The following is a 17808-nucleotide window of genomic DNA, read 5'->3' as shown; positions in this document are numbered from 1 at the left end:
CAGTGCCCAGAGCTGTACCTACTATTTTAGAGTCAGACATAAACAAACGTAGTCTCTGCCTTTATATGGACAGTGATATGACACGAACAAACAACTTGTGGTGATTCACCTGAGACTAAACTGGATTTGCCTGCCAGGATAATTCACCTGGAGAGACGACTGCTTCCCTTCACCTCCTTTCTTGGAAGCAGGCTGAGAATAACAAGCTGTTCCGATAACATCAGCCTACTTCCAGTCAACATATTTCCTACTGAGGGGCAGGGCAGGTCCCACCCTGTTACATGACGGGCACATATTTGGTCATATAAATGTGACTCATAACTCCAGAGTTAGGTGTCAACAGCAGGCAGTTGTCACAACCCCCTTGTTTGAAGTGGTGATGCTGTGCCTTCTCTCCAGCAGCTCAGTGTTCATTTCTCTCTCCCTGGGGCTCTGGAAAGTTTAAGTCACAACAACTCACTCCAAGCAGCTGGCTACAGAATGTCAGGAGAGAGTTTCCCTCCATCCATCCAGCTGCTGTTCCTTTCAGTGCAAAATAAACTGCACAGCATATCCAGGGCATGTCACAGTGGCCAATATGCTCGCAAAGAAGAGGACTGGCCTGACTCTAGACCATCTCAATGATTCCTAAGCATCTGTATGCATTGCTGTAGCCTTGTGATCTCTTCTTCCAGCTCTACAAACACTAGGTTATCTAATTTTATTTATTGAATGTTTAACTGTTCCATGCTAAATGGAAAAGCCATTGAAAGGAATAAAAGCATTATCTATAAATAATATATTTCAGTAGCAAGCAAGCTGTGGTCATTTAGGTCTTAACTTCTAAGTGTTATACAGCAAGATAAGACAAATAGTTCTGGATCAGACCACAGGTCTGTCTGGCTTTTTATCCTGTTTCCAGCAATATATGATAGCAGGAGGCTAGGGAAAAGAGCAGGTGCACAAGTAGCTCTGCAGAACACCGTCTTGATTTCCAGCAGATGATGGCTCAGGTCTACCCAGCTAGAGGCAGAATCTTGTATTTAATAGCTCATTTCATTATTTAGGGCAGTTATTTTTTGAGCCCACACAAGCTTTTGGCACCCATAAAATTCTGTAGCAAAGGTTTCCAGTGCAGGCACTCTATTTTGGAACCTGCCTCTTGCCTGTTTCATCTAAGGCATTTCTGGCCCACAATCATAGCCAGAAGCTGCCCACAGTGACCTTCATACTGTTATAGTTGCATTGATGTCCAAACATGAACCACTGATCTGAAAGTTACCTGCATGTGGAGACGTGGGCATGAACCTACACGAAACAGTTACATTAAGGCTCTTAAGGCACAGGATCATATAGAGGGGCACTGGGAAAGCAGAAGAACATCCCAAGAGGACTCTGATGAAAGCATCTAAACCTTCCTTCAAACCTCCTCCTCTCTGGCTTAGCATCAGTCTTCGTGCTATGATGGGGATTTGCCAGATCATCTACAACAGTTTGCTGGGTCCCAGAACATCTGATCTTTTCTTTTGATCCCATGAAGAACTGGGATTCCGGCCAGCTGAGAAGAGCAGTCCCGCTAGGCAGCCCTCCAGCCAACCTCCCTCTGGATGTGCTGCTTTGGACGTTGATATTCCACTGACACTAAGCTTCCCTCTTCAGCATGAATTGTTCATTACTTGAATTCCATCAGGGATTTCTTATGTCATGAAAGAGCAGAGATTCTGCCTGAACACACTGAGCAGGACTGACTGCTTTCTGTGGATAAAGTTGTTGGTCTGTGTATATGTGTGTGCCTGTATCTGCAGGACATAGATGTCTCAGTGTTTTCCTCTCAATGGCGTCTCTGTTCTGCAACCATCTGTGTATAAAGCTGCTATTCTCTCATGAACAATGACTCATACAGGAAAGTCTCTAAGAATTAGGCAAGAACTAAGTTTATCCTGAGTACTATTGAAGATGAGGATTCGATCCTATAAACTCTTGGAAACTCAGCATTAGTTTTCCCTTGACAGCTTTAACCTTTAAAATCTGCTGTTTCTGACACACATCTACACACAGCGGGTTGGCAGTGAACTGTCCCTGCAGACGGGCACCACAAGTCCACTGCGTGCTCTGACAGGGACCCAGCACAGCACCGCTCACTGAGGACAACCTCTTCCTCACCCCGGTTTCCAGCGAGGATCCACCTGGTGGCTCTTCCACCTCCCACATTCTTCTCAGCCCCCACATATGACTCTCTTCAGCTCTTTCCCTTATATTTCCAGGCTACTCTGCATCTCTGCCAGCTGCTGTGGGTGGCTGGGAAAGAGTAGGGTCACTGTTCCCCGCACCCTGCAAGCCACACCTGGACCTGGAGCTGCCCGAAAGACTGTGAAGTTTGGCCATAGGGACTATCTGGGGCAGCGATCCATATTGGTATCAAAAAATCATGATGATCTTTACGTATCTAGCAAGGTTTGGGTGTTTGGGAAATAGCTGGAAGGAAGGAAATATCCAGAAGATTTTATCAGAAATTCTCCTGTGGCCAGAATGAGTGTAGAAAGAAGAGTTTCTGAAAATCAAGTGAGCATCTCTGGCTAACAGGGAAGGTTTTAGTTTGTGGCACTTTATCCAACATTGTGGAATGAAAAGGTTACGGGGTTCTCCTGTTCTCCGCTGCCCCAGTCTCTGGGGATGCAGATTAAGATGATCAAGAAAGTTTAAAACAAATTGTGACACATCCTACTAATGTAAGACAACTCCAGATATATAGACCATACCCATAAAACATGCACATAATAAATAAAGAAATAATTTATTTAGAAATGTTAAAATTTCTTTAAGATGTTAGGCAATAAGCAAGAGAGGCACTAATACGTGAAAGGAAGCATGCTCGCGTGAGAGTGAAGCTGAGTGGCTGAAGATGGGCAGGATGTTAAAATCAATAGATAAAATCAGAATCACAGAATGGTTGAGGTTGGAAAGGAACCCTGGAGGCGACCTGGTCCAAATTCTCTGCACAAGCAGGACTACCACAGACAGGTTGTCCAGGACCATGTCCAGCCAGCTTTCGAGTATCTCCAAGGACAGAGTTTACAAAATTATGCTGTAAAAATATTACGGGAAAAAGTAGGTGGCCCATTATGCCTGGAATTATCACTTTGAGGACTCACAGGCTGAAGGAGGTGATTTGGTAGCTCACTTGGAGGGTGCCTGGTGCCTCATTCTCACGCCTTTCTTTCCCAACCAGCACCCTTCCTGCGAGCGGCACGGTCCTGACCTCCCTGTGGCCGGTACCAGCTCTGTGTTCTTCAGCCTTTTCAGTGAATTGATCATCTTCACACAGCAGAATGCACCTTTCTTCCTGCTGGCTTAGTGAGTTCAACTGAATCAGTGAAAAGTTTTTGGAAGGCATATCGGAGGTCTTCAGCCCAATCTCACAGCAGAGCCATTTGCCCTATTTCAATTTCCTTCCACCTTTCTGGGCTTTTTTGGGGGGTGACATTTTTTTTGTCCCCTCAGTGCCTCTCCTATTTTCCAGAAACCATCTGATCCTCTTCAGAACACTAACACACACACACACACACACACACACACACACACCTGCACATCTTCCACATTTAGTGGCAATAACTAAGCAGAGAGATACATGAACACAAAAATCTGTGCGCTGGGAATAGTTTAGAGTTGCCCAGTGGACCCTGGACCTGCTCAGCACAGATGTGCGTTCAAGTTCTTGCTGGTCTCTGGAGGCTCAGAGCATCTCTTCTGTCTGCTCGGTCTCTCTGTGGAGTTACTGAACACCGAGTTGTTGTTGTTAGTGTTGTTTGTTTGTTTGTTTGGGGGTGTGTGTTTTGTTTTGTTTTCATCAGTCTAAGAGCAATTCAAGCCTTCAACCTGAACATTGTTCAAACCATCAGCTTGAGCAGCGCACTCCGCCTCTGCACAGGGTGGCAAGTAGCACAGATTTGGACCGAGCCTTTAGCTGTCACCTCTGTCACTTCTGACTAGAGCTGTCTTGAGTGAGCAAGGTGACATGTTCTGTGGCCACCAAAGTAAGCCAGTGATGAAATGTATGGCCTAAACACCTAACAGGCTGCTTCACTGAAATACTGCTGTGGAGACAGGTGATCACACAAAGGGATCATTCCTACTGCTGGCCAGCACACCGAGAACAAGCCAGTGCTGGCTCCTGCGTAATGCACACGCACCTGGTCATTTCATTATCTCTCCCTTCGTGGTATACTGGGACAAACAGAGGACTCCGAGAGCTCTATATATCTAATGACAACTACAAAGCACATCTAGAAGCTTCTGGGAGTGTAAAGAAATTTCCATACAAAGGCTTTTCTTTTAGCTTCATAAATATGTTTGCAGCCATAACCATATTAAAGAAAAAATAGCCTTAAAAACCACTCCTGCAGAACAAACCTGCCATGCAGTAGTTTCTCATTCTTTCCATTTTTCTTTCTTTATGCACAAATAAAAGTACTGAGAATAGGTTTGTACTTAACAAAAGGATCAGCCCTGCCAATCTACTGGTTTGTGTGCTAGCTTTGTGCTTATCACAGCACTGTTTGTTGGCTGGGGCAGACGTGGTCCTAATGTGCACAGCTGTGCAACGAAAACCAGAGCATGTCATGTGAGAGCCTGGGCAGGATCTGCCAGTTTGGGAGGGCTGGACACGGTGACAGTTCAAATCACAGACTTGCTGTGTTTGTGACTGGGCTGTCCACATCCATCTCTGACAACAGAGATGCCACGCTGAAGGATGTACAAGCCAGAGCCAATGATGTCGGGTAGTCATGGAGCAGGTGAAAAGGAACAAGAAGGCGATTTTCATCAGCTTGACAGGCAGTGATGGTAGATCACTGTCTGATGGGGCATTAGCAGGGACAACATCAGAGAGATACGACTGGCACAAGGGACTCTGAGTGTGAAGGGGAGGATGACCGGTGAGGTGGCACGTGGGTTACAGCCAGCCCTGGTGACAGAGTGTGAAACACACAGAATCACAGAATCCCAGGATGTCAGGGGTTGGAAGGGACCTGGAAAGCTCATCCAGTGCAATCCCCACATGGAGCAGGAACACCCAGATGAGGTTACACAGGAAGGTGTCCAGGCAGGTTGGAATGTCTGCAGAGAAGGAGACTCCACAACCCCCCTGGGCAGCCTGGGCCGGGCTCTGCCACCCTCACCGGGAACAAGTTTCTTCTCAAATTTAAGTGGAACCTCCTTTGTTCCAGTATGAACTCATTACGCATTGTCTTACCTCCTGACACTCACCCTTTCCATATTGATCCCCATGAATGAGTCACCCCTCAATCCCCTCTTGTCCAGCTCCAGAGCCCCAGCTCCCTCAGCCTTTCCTCACACGGGAGATGCTCCACTCCCTTCAGCATCTTGGTGGCTGCGCTGGACTCTCTGCAGCAGTTCCCTGTCCTGCTGGAACTGAGGGGCCACAACTGGACACAAGATTCCAGGTGTGGTCTCCCCAGGGCAGAGCAGAGGGGCAGGAGAACCTCTCTGACCTACTGACCACCCCCTTCTAACCCACCCCAGGTACCATTGGCTTCCTGGCCACAAGGGCCCAGTGCTGGCTCATGGTCATCCTGCTGTCCCCAGGACCCCCAGGTCCCTTTCCCCTACACTGCTCTCTAATAGGTCATTCCCCAGCTTATACTGGAACCTGGGGTTGTTCCTGCCCAGATGCAAGACTCTACACTTGCCTTTGTTAAACCCAAATGGAACACGATGTAAGAGAACAACAAATGCAGAAGAATTGAAGAGAAAAGAATGGCATGGAAGGAAGGAGCATCAAGAGGATGTGAAGAGCAGGTCAGCGAGTGCTGAATGAGAGGAAGCAGGAACCTGACCGGGAGGACCTGCTGGTAAGCGGGGATGACGCTTGAGCCTGGCAGCAAAAAAGAGACCCAGGAAAATGGCCAGAGCCGCTGTCTTGCTTGGACATGACAGCCTGGATGATCAGGAGCCAATGGCAACAACTGGCTCCTACAGACAGCGAATGTTCGATACCTAAGATGAAAAATCTGAAGCTCTTAATGTGCTCCTGAACATTTTTGTTTTGCAGAAACTCTTTGTTTTTTCACACAGCCGATGCCAAGGGGCTCACTGGCAACCCGTGCAGGACACGGAACCGGAGCCCGCGCTCCCCCTGCACACCTGGGCTCGAACCAGCGGCCTCGGGGCGGTGCTGGGCCCAGAGCCCGAGCCCGGAGTCCCGGACGGGAGCAGCCTGGAGCTGGCGGAGACAGACAGAAGGCTCGGTCCTGCCCCGCTCCGGGAAGCGGCTGTTGGCCCGGGCCGGGCGGCCCCGAACCCCGGCGCGGCTCAGCCCCGAACCCGCGGCCCCGCTCAGCCCCCAGCGGGGCCGCCCCGGCGCTGGGGACACCCCGGCCCCGCCTCCGCCAGCGCCGCTGCGTCGCGGCAGCGCCCCCTGCCGGCGAGCCTAGAAACAAGCCCGGCTCCCGCGGCCTGGGGGCGGTCCTGTCCCCTGCGCCCCCGCAGGCGGGGAGTTCGGGGAAGTTCCGGGAAGTTCGGGGGAGTCCCGGGCGGGAGGGGGTAGGGCGAGGGGAGGCGGCGGGAGCAGGACCAGGACCCTGCGGTCCAGCCCGCGGGGCTCGGCGGTTCGCCCGCGCACACACCGTGCACGGAGCACACCCAGCCCCGGCGTCCCTGCCCCGCTGCCCCGAGCAGCTCCCACTCCCACTCCCACGCCGCGGGGAGCGGTGCCGGCCCTGTCCTGCACACACGCACGCACATGTTGACGCACACACGCTCCCCGGCCCCCTCTGCCGCGGGCTGCACCGGCAGAAGAACAGAGCGGTTCAAGTCGCAGGTATCGCTACAGCCTCACAGAGGTATCTTTTCTATATTTTTCTTATGTATTGTTAGCGTCTCTCAAGCATGAACGTTTAACACCTGAGGAGTGTGTTCCCATTGCCCTGGGAACACTTTTCCCTGCACAGGACATCACCTGGAGTTTGGAAATTGCTGCCGTACCTGCTGCATCCATTCACAGATGCTCACTGCCGATCTCATAACAAATTGATAGTCCTTACAGTCACCAGAGCATCACCCGAGTTTATTTTTATTTTTCACAGCTTCTACTCAGGGTTGGCTAAATAGGACCAGGTCAAAGATTAGTTACATGCACACCTAGTTACTTGAAGGAAGTAATTAATATCTCTGTTGGATGCACTGATGTCTCTATTGTAGGGGAGCCTGCCGCAGTTCTGGTCAGGGACACCTCATTCCTCAGATTTCTAAATAATATAAATATTAAAAAAAGATATTGTAGAGGTTATTGGAACAACAGAATTATTTGTGAGGTTGCTTCTGGTCTGCGGCTATTGCAAATGTTCTGCCACATTCCTGGCAAAGAACAAATATCTCCCCATTCTGCTGAAAGACCTGGATTCTTAGAGTTGATCACATCAGGTCTGTCTCTTGGGAGGCACCTCAAGGCCTTTCAAAACCCACTGGTTTTGAATAAGTGCCAATTTCTGGCCTTCCTTTATGAGGACACCCCTGTGCAAGAGTGGGAGCAACACAGCTGTGGCTGCCAGGTGTTTGGGCAAGGATTTTTGTGGCACTTGCTGCATAGGAATGGTCCTTCTCTGCAGCCCTCCAACTCACCTGTCCTCCAATATCACGGCTTTTGGCTCGCAACTTGTTAACCTGACATTCAGCAATATCAGCTCGTTCTTCAGCTTCTTCCAGCTCATGCTGGGTCTTGCGGCATCGTGAGAGATTAGTGCTTGCCTGTTCTTCCTGAAAGTCATGCAGTGCCATCAGTGACGTGGACACAAACTCATGTTGCCCCGTTATTGTTAACTAAAGACCCCATGGCTACACCACAGTAACATCGCTCACAACTGCATCCCTGCATTGCCAGCACTCTCTGCATTTCTATCTAGTATTGGCAGCAACAGGAGCACTCAGCAGGGGACAGAACAATTAGTCCTGATGAGTTCCAGCTGGGAAAATTAGCTAGTGTGGCTCCAGAAATGCAACAACTCCAAGATAATTACAGCTGTGCCTGCTCTGTTGTGAGCCATAAGTCTTTATTACATAAGGACTATTTGAAGGCAGTGGCCATTGCTATGCTATCAAAGTGAGTATTCAATTGTTTTAATTAACTTGGGAGCCTAGACCTTTTAGAAAACTCCACCCAGGGCCCAGAGTGGTTTAAAGAGTCCTGCACTTACAGCTTCCTCTGCCTGTTTCTTGTATGCTTTTACTTTGAGCTGCAGCTTGTCTACCAGGTCCTGCAGTCGGAGAATATTTTTCTTATCCTCTTCAGACTGTGGGAATTGAAAATCAAGTCAGCTTTAGAAGATGGACTGAGGTGATGCACATAAGAGGGCAGAGGATTTGAAATACCTGGTAAGTGAGCTCCTTCAGCCTTCGTTCATACTTGCGAACACCTTTCAATGACTCTATTCCTCGTTTCTGCTCAGCATCAAGCTCGTTTTCTAACTCGTTAATCTGAAACACAGTATCATGGTGAAGACAGCAAGGGAGGCAGCTTCCTGAAGTTGCTTCTTGGGGCCAGACTAGCTAAAAACTGCTCACCATGCTATGTTAGTTGTGACATAGTGAGTGAATCTGTAGTTATTTATAGAAGGAACTTAGCTGTGCATACTCAGGACATTTATAATCAAAATTAGGCTTAAACCTGTCAGAGAAGAGGAAAGTAAAACAGGGGAGGGAGGGTTCTATCAATGTTCACCAGGTAAATGGGGAAAATCTGTTTCATTTATTATCTTCAAGCCCAGCTCATCCTCCTGAATAGCCCTATACAACCTCCCATAGCTCCATGCCTCTTCTGTAGTTTCTATAAGTCAAACCTGGACACCGATGTTTTTAATACTATGTGGATATTCCCTTCCAAAGCCAAGAGCCGCTAATTCCCTGTATTTTGGAACAGGAATATTTGAAGAGTGCAATAAGTGGGTCAGACAATGGTCCATCCAGCCCAATGCTCTGTCTCTGGGAGGGGCAGCAGCACATAGTATTTAGGGACAGCTTGGACACCTGGCCCCTATCTACTCTCCTCACACTTGTCCAGCTTCCACAGTCATTAGATTAGAGGTGTAAGGTGGCATTTCTGTGCCTGTTCCCTTAGTATGTCTATAAACCTGCTGATTTCTAATCACTTGTTGAACCTTCTACCAGCTGCCTGTGTAGCCTCCCATGGCAGCAGGTCCCAGAATCTCAGTAAAGTGCTTAGTTTTATTTTAAACTGATCTCCAGGTGAAGGTGTCCTGATCTGCATCTTGTGTTTTTCTCATATTGTGCATTTTGATGAATAGCCATTCAGAACACATCGTTGCTGTCATGATTTGGTACCTACCCCCCTCAGCCACCTTCTCTCCAAACAGAAGAGTCCCAGCCTTGTTTGTCCCTCCTCATAAGGTTCTACCCACTCAGCTGCCATTTGCTGGACCCATCTCTGTCAGGTCCTTCTTGACTTGCAGAGACCAGAAGTGCATGTGGTACATTTAATATAGTGGCAAGCAATGCTCTCTGTCTTGTTCTTAGTGCGTTTCCTAATGAAGCCCAAATCTTTTTCTCTTCTGAGTTTTTTCTTCTACTGCACATTGAAGAAGCGGTTTCTGGGGCCTGTCATGGATGAGACTGAGATCTCCTGGCTGAGCTAGTTCCAAGTTCATCTCCAAGTAAGTATGTTTGAAATTATTTTTCCCTAGATAAGTTACCATGTATGTCTACCATGATGTTCATCTGCCACCATTTTTGCTCACTCAGTTTTTATGAGGTCATTCTCAAGCTCCTCACCCACAGTGCAACATTTGACTACTCAGTGTAACTCTCATCAAACCTGCTGGAGATACCTGAGGTTGTCCCTGTAGTAACCTTCCCAAGAGGCTCCAGCAACCAAGGGCCCAATCAGGAACTTGACAGCCTTAGCCTACCCTTGTCTTCACCATACCCTGGCCTCCAGTTTCTGAAGTTGCTTCTTTCCGCCCTTCAGTGCCAGTTGCTCAGCTTCATCCAGACGGAGCTGCAGGTCCTTCACGGTCTGGTCCAGGTTCCTCTTCATCCTCTCCAGATGGGCGCTGGTGTCCTGCTCCTTCTTCAGCTCTTCTGCCATCATGGCTGCCTGGTTGTAGTGCACACGTATGTTATAGATGTGCTTCCCTGTCCCTGGCAGGTCTGCACTGTCCCTGGTAGCAACATCAGCCTCACTCAGACAGTGCCCGTGGCTGTGCTAAGGGTCTGTCATATAGAGAGGGTCGCTGTTTCTCAGTATCTGTACCTCTAAAACTACTGTTCCTTGCAGAACAAGCAGGGCTGATGACAAGAAAAAAAATAATTAAGGCATGCAAATGACTCAATACCAAAATTTCATTTTCAAGAGTCAGTGGAATTTTAGGGGCATCCTGGATTATTACCAGCTAGTGCTCTGCATCTCTGGCGTCCCAAAAGATTTTGGATATCTGACGATTTTGTGCCTAAATTTGCCAAAGAGTCAGACTCCTAAGGAGTTTTTGATGATGAAATGACCCTGAGTATCTCAAACCGCAATGAAAAGCTTGTGGCTGCTGAGATCTTCGGAAGCTGGGTTGGATAGCTGTCAGCGGTGTGACAGGCCAGAGGGGGACCGGCCACCCTGCCACTGTCGCACAGCCAGGACTGGACACAGCACTGCAGGGCCAGGCACACCATGACTTCGTGCAATGCCATTTCCTTTTCCTTTTTCATATACCTTTCCTGTATAGTCCTAAGACTTATTTCTTCTGATGCTGTGGAACTGTAGCCTTGTTTAAATAAGACATTTCCATTCTCTGTTTTTATTTCTTACATGTGTAGCATGTATATAGAAACACACATGATTTTAGTCTTAATTTCTGCTTTTCTGTGCTGTATCCAAACAGGGCTTGGTTCAGACTACTTTTTTCCTATTACAATTTTGCCACCCCCTGGTCTATCCTGTCTGTTACATTTATCCTGGAAGCAAAAGTGAATGTGGATATGGGGAAGGGCAGACAGGACACTTCTCCAATACAGACTGCTAGCAGAACATGAGCAGAGGGCTAGACTGACGGGGTCTTCTATAGCAAGCAATAGGCAGAGACTGTGTGAGGCCCATGTGGGAGGGATTGTGTCACCAATGTTTTCTGTCCCTGCATTGAATAATTGCCTTTCTAAAGTGACTGCAGGAGTATAGAACACAAGACAGGCAAGCAAGAGGACTCACATCCGTGATTGCTTTCTTTGCTTTCTCCTCTGCATTTCTGGCTTCCTGAATGCTGTCTTCGACTTCATTCTGTAAATGGCTGATGTCCACTTCCAGTCTCTTTTTGGTGTTGAGGAGGCTTGTGTTCTGTTGGGACAGCCCAAAGACAGGTCATTCCCACCCCATTCCATGCCACTCCCACATGTCTATTGCAAAGGACACACCAAATACCTGCGAGTGGAGAAGTTGCACTCGCTCGCTGGCATCCGTCAGCTCCTGCTCAGAAACCTTCCGGGCTCGCTCTGTCTGCTCCATAGCAGCTCGCATCTCCTCCATTTCTGTTGTCATCAGGTTGTTCCTACGCTCTACCATAGCAAGCTGCTCCTTCAGGTCTTCATTCTCTCTCAAAGCATCATCCAAATGGAGCTGGGAATCCTTTGAAGGTGAAAGCACCATAAGCCTCAGAGGCAAGCAGATTGAGCAACAAAGACCTGTAGGACAGTAGCCCTTGTGGTCCCTACCTTGAGTTGTCCTTGCACGGCTTTGAGGTGCTTCTGTGTCTCTGCTACCTGACGGTTGGCATGGCTCAGCTGTATTTCCATGTCATTCAGATCTCCCTCCATCTTCTTTTTCAGCCTCAAAGCATCATTTCTGCTTCTGATCTCAGCATCCAGCGTGGTCTGCATAGACTCTAATACCCTCTGATGGTTCCTCTTCAGCTGTTGAATTTCCTCATCTTTCTCTGCAGTCCTTCTATCAACGTCTGACTTCAGCTGGTTCAGCTCCAGCTGAACACGTAGGATTTTTCCCTCTTCATATTCTAAAGAGCCCTGCCAGGGTTGAAATAATTTCTCTCTGTAGTGTCCATTACTGGGAAATGCCCATGCAGAATTTTGGCACTTTGCAGCCAGTAATGCCGATATATTTGCCTTTAGAAAAAGCCTAGCTGTGAAAAAGCTGACTGCTGTTCCTGTACTCAAGAGTCATTACACCTCAGCTGGATATTAATCAGGAAATTAGGAATAGAACTCTTTAGGAAAATGCCTCCAGTGCCACAGGGTCTGGGCACTGAGGGCTGCAATGATACTGCAGAGCTAACAAAACATTTGGAAACATAAAATATGACAGCCAAGCCTCATGCTCAGAAGAAGCTTGTCTTCTCTTGCATCTCCATGCTGAATTCTGCTTAGGGGCTCTGCACTTAGTCCCACCCGAGTGACTATGGGGGCATGTTCCCCTTCCATACAGCTTTTTCACTCTGACACTCATATTCTCCAGCTTTAAATGTCTAGGTGTTAAAAACCTGAGGCTTTTACAACCAGCGGACAGAAATAAGCACATCTAGAGAATGAAACAGTTGATGTAGCCTTGGCATCCCTTTTAAGAACAGACCCTCCAGAGATGCTTATTTCTCCTTTTTGATTCTAGAATGAGCCTAATGACTAATTCGGGATTAGACTGATGACATTTAGATGCATAAATTAGAGCAGATGAATTTGCATGGCCACTATAACTCTTGCTCCTACTACCTGCCCATCTACTGAGATCTAAAGATTAGATGTATCAGTTGTTTTTTACTTCTTTGTCTGCTTAAGGGGAGTTACAGAACAAATAAGGTGAGGCTCTTCTTGATGGTGGACAGCAAAAAGACAAAAGGCAACAATCCAAAGTTGCTGCAAGGGAATTCCTGACTGCATGTAAGGATAAAAATGCGTTCCCATGAGAATGATCCTGCAATGGAAAAGGTTGTTGGGCAGTACTATCTCCATCCTTGGAAATGATAAAGACCGATTCGACAAGGCATAGGGCAACCTAATGTAACTTTGAAATTAGCTCTGTCTTCAACAGGAGGTTGGGCTAAAGGCCTCCAGAAACCCTTTCCAACTTAAGATAATTCCGTGTGTCTGTGTTTGAGACATGCCCTAGGTATACCATTTGCAGCTCCGTTAAACGCTCTCAAAGATATTCTGTGGAGAATCAGATATGGTCATACAGAAATAATAGAAGCTTTTCTAAGAGGGTCATAGGGAACAAAAGGCAGAACCCAGACAAGACAGAACCGAAGGAACTGCAAGTTGGCATGGATTGGGAAAAAAAGTAAGATTTAAAGTTTGAAGGTCTGAGGGACAGCCAAGAACAGTAAGGAAGACCCAGAAATCATGGAATTGTGGGACCTGGCATGCAACATGTGTCAGCAAAGCATGTCAGTGTATCAGTGGCACTTCCAAGATTTAGCTGATCACCAGCAACATTTCCATATTTGTCAGAACCCCTGTGCTGCAAACTGATTCCTCTTTGGATGTCTTACTGTCTCCCATTCACTGAACATAGGGGAACTGAAGAAAGATAATCTTAAATATCTTCAGCATTCAGCTTTCTTTGAACAGGAGGTGACATCAAGAAGACTTTTAAGTATGGATTAGACCTGCTCTGAAAACATCCTTGGTTAATTTGACTGGAAAGCAAAAATCGCCAGAGTTTTGAAATACAAATGAACTTTCTTCAGCCATTCACAGAAGCAAGTTCAAACAAGGGGTGCAAAATGAGCTCAATTTTAGTCTGGGAATGAGATTTTTTGTGCGTAATAGCACAGCAAGGAATGCTGCATTAGTATGGAGAGGAGCAATCCCTGTGCTATTGGGTCTGCTTGTGCTTCCATACTCCACCTTTGTGACAGTGTCAGGATAAACAGGAATATATAGCCTCCAAATTTCCTCCATTCATGATCTCTCTAAAAACAAGCCTCCTTATTGAGGACACTTGCCTCTGCTTCTTCTAATGCTGCTTGAAGGTCACACTTCTCTTCCTCAATTTGCTTCTTTGCTTTCTCCAGCCCATGATTAACTTTTCCAGATTCAGCAATCTGTTCAGTCAGATCAGAAATCTCCTCTGCAACACAGAAAACACTCACTCAAGTCATCTTAGATAATGTTGTCCATGGCACATGCGGTCACTGTTTGGCAATGGGAGAGACAGAAGAGATAATGCAGCAGTGACGAGAAATAATAGGTCCTGTCTTGTGTACAATCTTTATTTCTGATTCCCTGCTATTTCCAGTTCAGTGTGAAACTTGAAAATGAGTGGGACCACCTAGAGTGAGCTCAGAGAGTAATGGCAAATTCCTCTGGATAGTGAAGTGACATCTCCAGAGACAGTCCTGTCTGAGTGCTCTCTGTATCCTTAGGTACACCCCAGGGCTCATTCAGCTCACAAAAAGGAATGGAATTGTGTTTCCTTTATACAGTTATTTTTCTTATTAAATACCAATCCATGCCACGGCTACATGGCCCTCCAATAATCAGGAGATAGATAACAGCCCTCCAGATTTTTTCTAATGGCACTGACTGAAGTAATCTGATAAAAAAAAGAGTTTCTGGTTTCATCGTAATTTCTGTCCATTCAGTTAATTTGGTCCCTGTCCATGAATGGAATTATGAAGGTAGGGGAATACTATGAGGAAGTAGAAAGCTGTAATGAGCTGTAGGTGTGTGCTTACAGGTGACCAGGAGAGAAAGTTGCCTAACCTGAACTTTGGGCAAAAATAATGAAAAACAAAACCCTGGGAAGAGGCAGAGCTCTGGTAGCCTATGGAAGCATCTTAGGACTCGTGGTGGATCCCAGCTGATAGTAATCTGAACTTACGTTGGAGGTTCTTGTTCTCCCGTCTGACAGTCTCAGCCTGGTCAAGCATTTCTTCATAGGCATTCTTCATCCGGAAGATCTCAGTGCTAAGAGAGCGAGACTCCTTCTGTGCAGCTTCCAGCTCAGCCTGACTCTCCTGGTACTTCTGCTTCCATTCAGCCAGGACCTGGACCGACAGGAGCATAGGAATGGCCCATTCTGCAACACTCCTGTCTCTGCACATTTACAGGACAAGAACCCCAAAGGCATGGCCCATCTTACGGTCTTTTACTTTGCACTGTTCTCTGCCTGTGACAATCAATTCATTGTGATACATACTCTTGCTGTTTTGGTGGAAGCTACTTAAATTATCCTCTTCAGCCAGCACTAGTACATACCTCAAGCTCTCGAGTAGGAGTTTGGTTTGGCACCAGCCTGGACACAATGAGGTTAGTCTGGAGGTTGTCTGAGTCTTTTTATTATTGCAGGAGCTAGTGGTCTTGCACTCAGCCCACCAAGAAAGATCATGTTCTACTGATTGTCTCCTGAGTTTGGTACCATAGCCCTGTGGGGGATCTTTTTTAGTACATTCACCTAATTCACCCATAGCAGGCTGGGCTAGGGAAAAGGCTGTGCAACATCACTTGGTCAGACAGTGTTGATTATTTTAAATGTTATTAAAGGCAGTGAAGGCTGGAACTAACCCAATTGCAAGCCAGGGCTTGTTAGGTTGCATGTGAATACCTGCTCAGTTTGCTTGATCAAAGACTAGAGATGGATCCTCCCAATCTCCCTTGTGAAGACTTAACACTTTTAAAAATTATCAGAAAACAACTTTGTTGTTTGCTGTGGTCATCTGGGGTTACTCACACTGTCACATCATCATTACTATGTGTCCCATTGTGTGATTACCACAGCTTTGCTTTGGATAAAATGTCATTTATCTTACTGTGAGGGCAGAACTTTCATAATTTCAGAATTTGGCCTGGCTTTTCAAATGTCTAAGGGTGTTCAGATCTGGCAGGCACTTTGAATGAACCTTGTCAAAATTCTTCTGCTTTTTATCAAATGCTGCACAGGCTGCGTTTGACCTCTCCACATCAATCATGAGGTCGTCCACTTCCCCCTGCAGCCTCTGCTTTGTCTTCTCCAGGGAAGCACACTTCGAGTTGACAGCCTCAATCTGCTCCTCCGACTCCTGCAGGCGCTGAGCAAGCTTCTTTCTGAAGGATGAGACAATCAATGCTGAGAGAAGGAAAATTCTATCATTCTCAGAAAATGGACAGAAAGGGAGTTTGGCATGAGAGAGGTGGGCAAAGAGAGCAATTTAGAAAGCTGTGGTGGTGTGAACAGAGAGCATCAAAACGAGCCGGGGTGACACAGCATGCCAGAGTGGTGCATGGGCTGGGACAACACCTACCCAACTGGTTGACTCTACCAATGTAGAGAAGAACTAGAAACACAGTTTCAATAATGGAAGTGTAAAGAATGTGCTTTTTCAGCTACTATGATTAACTCTATAGTTAATGCACTGGAATTCTCCTTTCTGTAGACACTCCCAAGCTGCTACTCCTTCTCCTCCTTTAAACCTCTACTCGCTCCCCTTTTCACTCCTAACACATTAAAAAGCATGCTGCTCTGCATATTCCCACTACAAGCATATTCTGGTTTCCTCCAGTTCCCTCTCACATTTATACTTAAATATCATTCTACTTGCTCCAGATCATCCCTTCCCGTACTTGGCCTCCTCCAGCTCCTCCGTGCGCTGAATAGCGTCAGTCTCGTATTTGGTTCTCCACTGGGCCACTTCGCTGTTGGCCTTGGACAGCGCACGCTGCAGCTCCCCCTTGGCTTCCTGCTCCTCCTCATATTGTTCCCGGAGCAAGTCACAGTCGTGGCGAGCAGACTGCAGGGCGTGGGCCAGGGCGTTCTTGGCCTGCGTATTATAATTATACAGAATCAAAACATTAACAATTTGTGACTGAATGTTTTTTTTACTGCGTTTTGGTAAAAATTTCACATCTCACTGCACATGTGCAACAGTTGTGAGAGTAACAGAATGAGCAAAGTGAATAACATGAGGGACTCTGTGTTTCAGTCTTGATGTTGTTGAACAAGATCAAGCGCTTGTCCATCTTGTCTGGGACAGTGCTGCCTGGACACATCTGCACCAAGTGCTTCAGGCAACAGACAAGGTGGGAATTATCTCTCAAGAAGTTTCTCCATAAGCTTTTCAGGTAGAGTTTGGTGTTTATTTGAAAGTGGAAGAAACTTTAAACTGTTTTTTCCTATCTAACCTTAGGTCAGCTTGCACTCTATGTCTCTTTCCTTTTTTTGGCTGCTGCTGTTTTCTTTGCCCTGGGGGTTTCCTGCAGTGGTAAGGTATGCACTCAGAGCTATTTTCTTTCACTCATCTCATGCTTTTGAACTTCAGATAGCATGATAAAAAGGACTTAAATTGTCCTCCTTATTTCACTTCTAATGTCTCTATGATTCTATGATTCTCTGTGTTTTACTCCAAGGCAAAGTTCAAAAGTTTCATCGTTCTGATATCTCCACCTTCCTCTGAGGAGAAATCTCATTTATTGTTTTAGCTCATTGATTTATTTTATGATTTGTTGGTCCAAATTAAAACAAGTCACCTTATTTTCTTCTTCTAGTTGCCTCTTCAGCTCTTCAGTCTGCTGAGTGAAAGCATGTTTGCCTCGAGTCAACTGGGAAATCAAGGACTCCTTCTCCTCCAGTTGCCGAGTAAGTTCACCTAATGAGAAAAGATTTACTTCTTTAGGCAGACATATGAGACATAAAACATAAAAATGAGAATAGCTAGCCATATGGAAAGTGATTACAAGATATAATGTGGTAAAATGAAGGGAGACTAGCAATTTCATTCCCACCAGTAGGAAAAAGCTATCAAAGATAAATGTTGTGTTGGCATTAAAGGAAAGGGCATGAACTGATCACAAACTCACATATTAATTTTGATTGACAGTGCTTCTTTTGGT

At 46.5% G+C, this 17808-nt stretch overlaps 1 protein-coding gene across 1 annotated transcript in view; it reads right to left on the bottom strand.

The window, feature by feature from the left end:
- Window positions 1-6064: 6064 nt before the first annotated feature.
- Window positions 6065-17808, bottom strand: part of LOC308047943 (myosin heavy chain, skeletal muscle, adult-like) — a gene marked incomplete at both ends in the record, with an annotated part of 32780 nt that continues 21036 nt past the window's right edge. Inside the window, 13 exons of the mRNA XM_080356764.1 lie at window positions 6065-6427; window positions 7618-7752; window positions 8190-8285; window positions 8365-8469; window positions 9935-10105; window positions 11204-11329; window positions 11414-11617; window positions 11704-12012; window positions 13947-14071; window positions 14825-14990; window positions 15843-16026; window positions 16543-16739; window positions 17446-17564. Of these exons, the coding sequence (XP_080212890.1) occupies window positions 6065-6427; window positions 7618-7752; window positions 8190-8285; window positions 8365-8469; window positions 9935-10105; window positions 11204-11329; window positions 11414-11617; window positions 11704-12012; window positions 13947-14071; window positions 14825-14990; window positions 15843-16026; window positions 16543-16739; window positions 17446-17564 (2300 nt within the window). The remainder of the gene's footprint in view (window positions 6428-7617; window positions 7753-8189; window positions 8286-8364; window positions 8470-9934; window positions 10106-11203; window positions 11330-11413; window positions 11618-11703; window positions 12013-13946; window positions 14072-14824; window positions 14991-15842; window positions 16027-16542; window positions 16740-17445; window positions 17565-17808) is intronic.

Source organism: Nesoenas mayeri (genome assembly GCF_963082525.1).
Source record: "Nesoenas mayeri genome assembly, chromosome: 19".
NCBI lineage: Eukaryota > Metazoa > Chordata > Aves > Columbiformes > Columbidae > Nesoenas > Nesoenas mayeri.
Note: the sequence above shows the minus strand (reverse complement) of the source record. Positions and strands in the feature narration are given on the sequence as shown.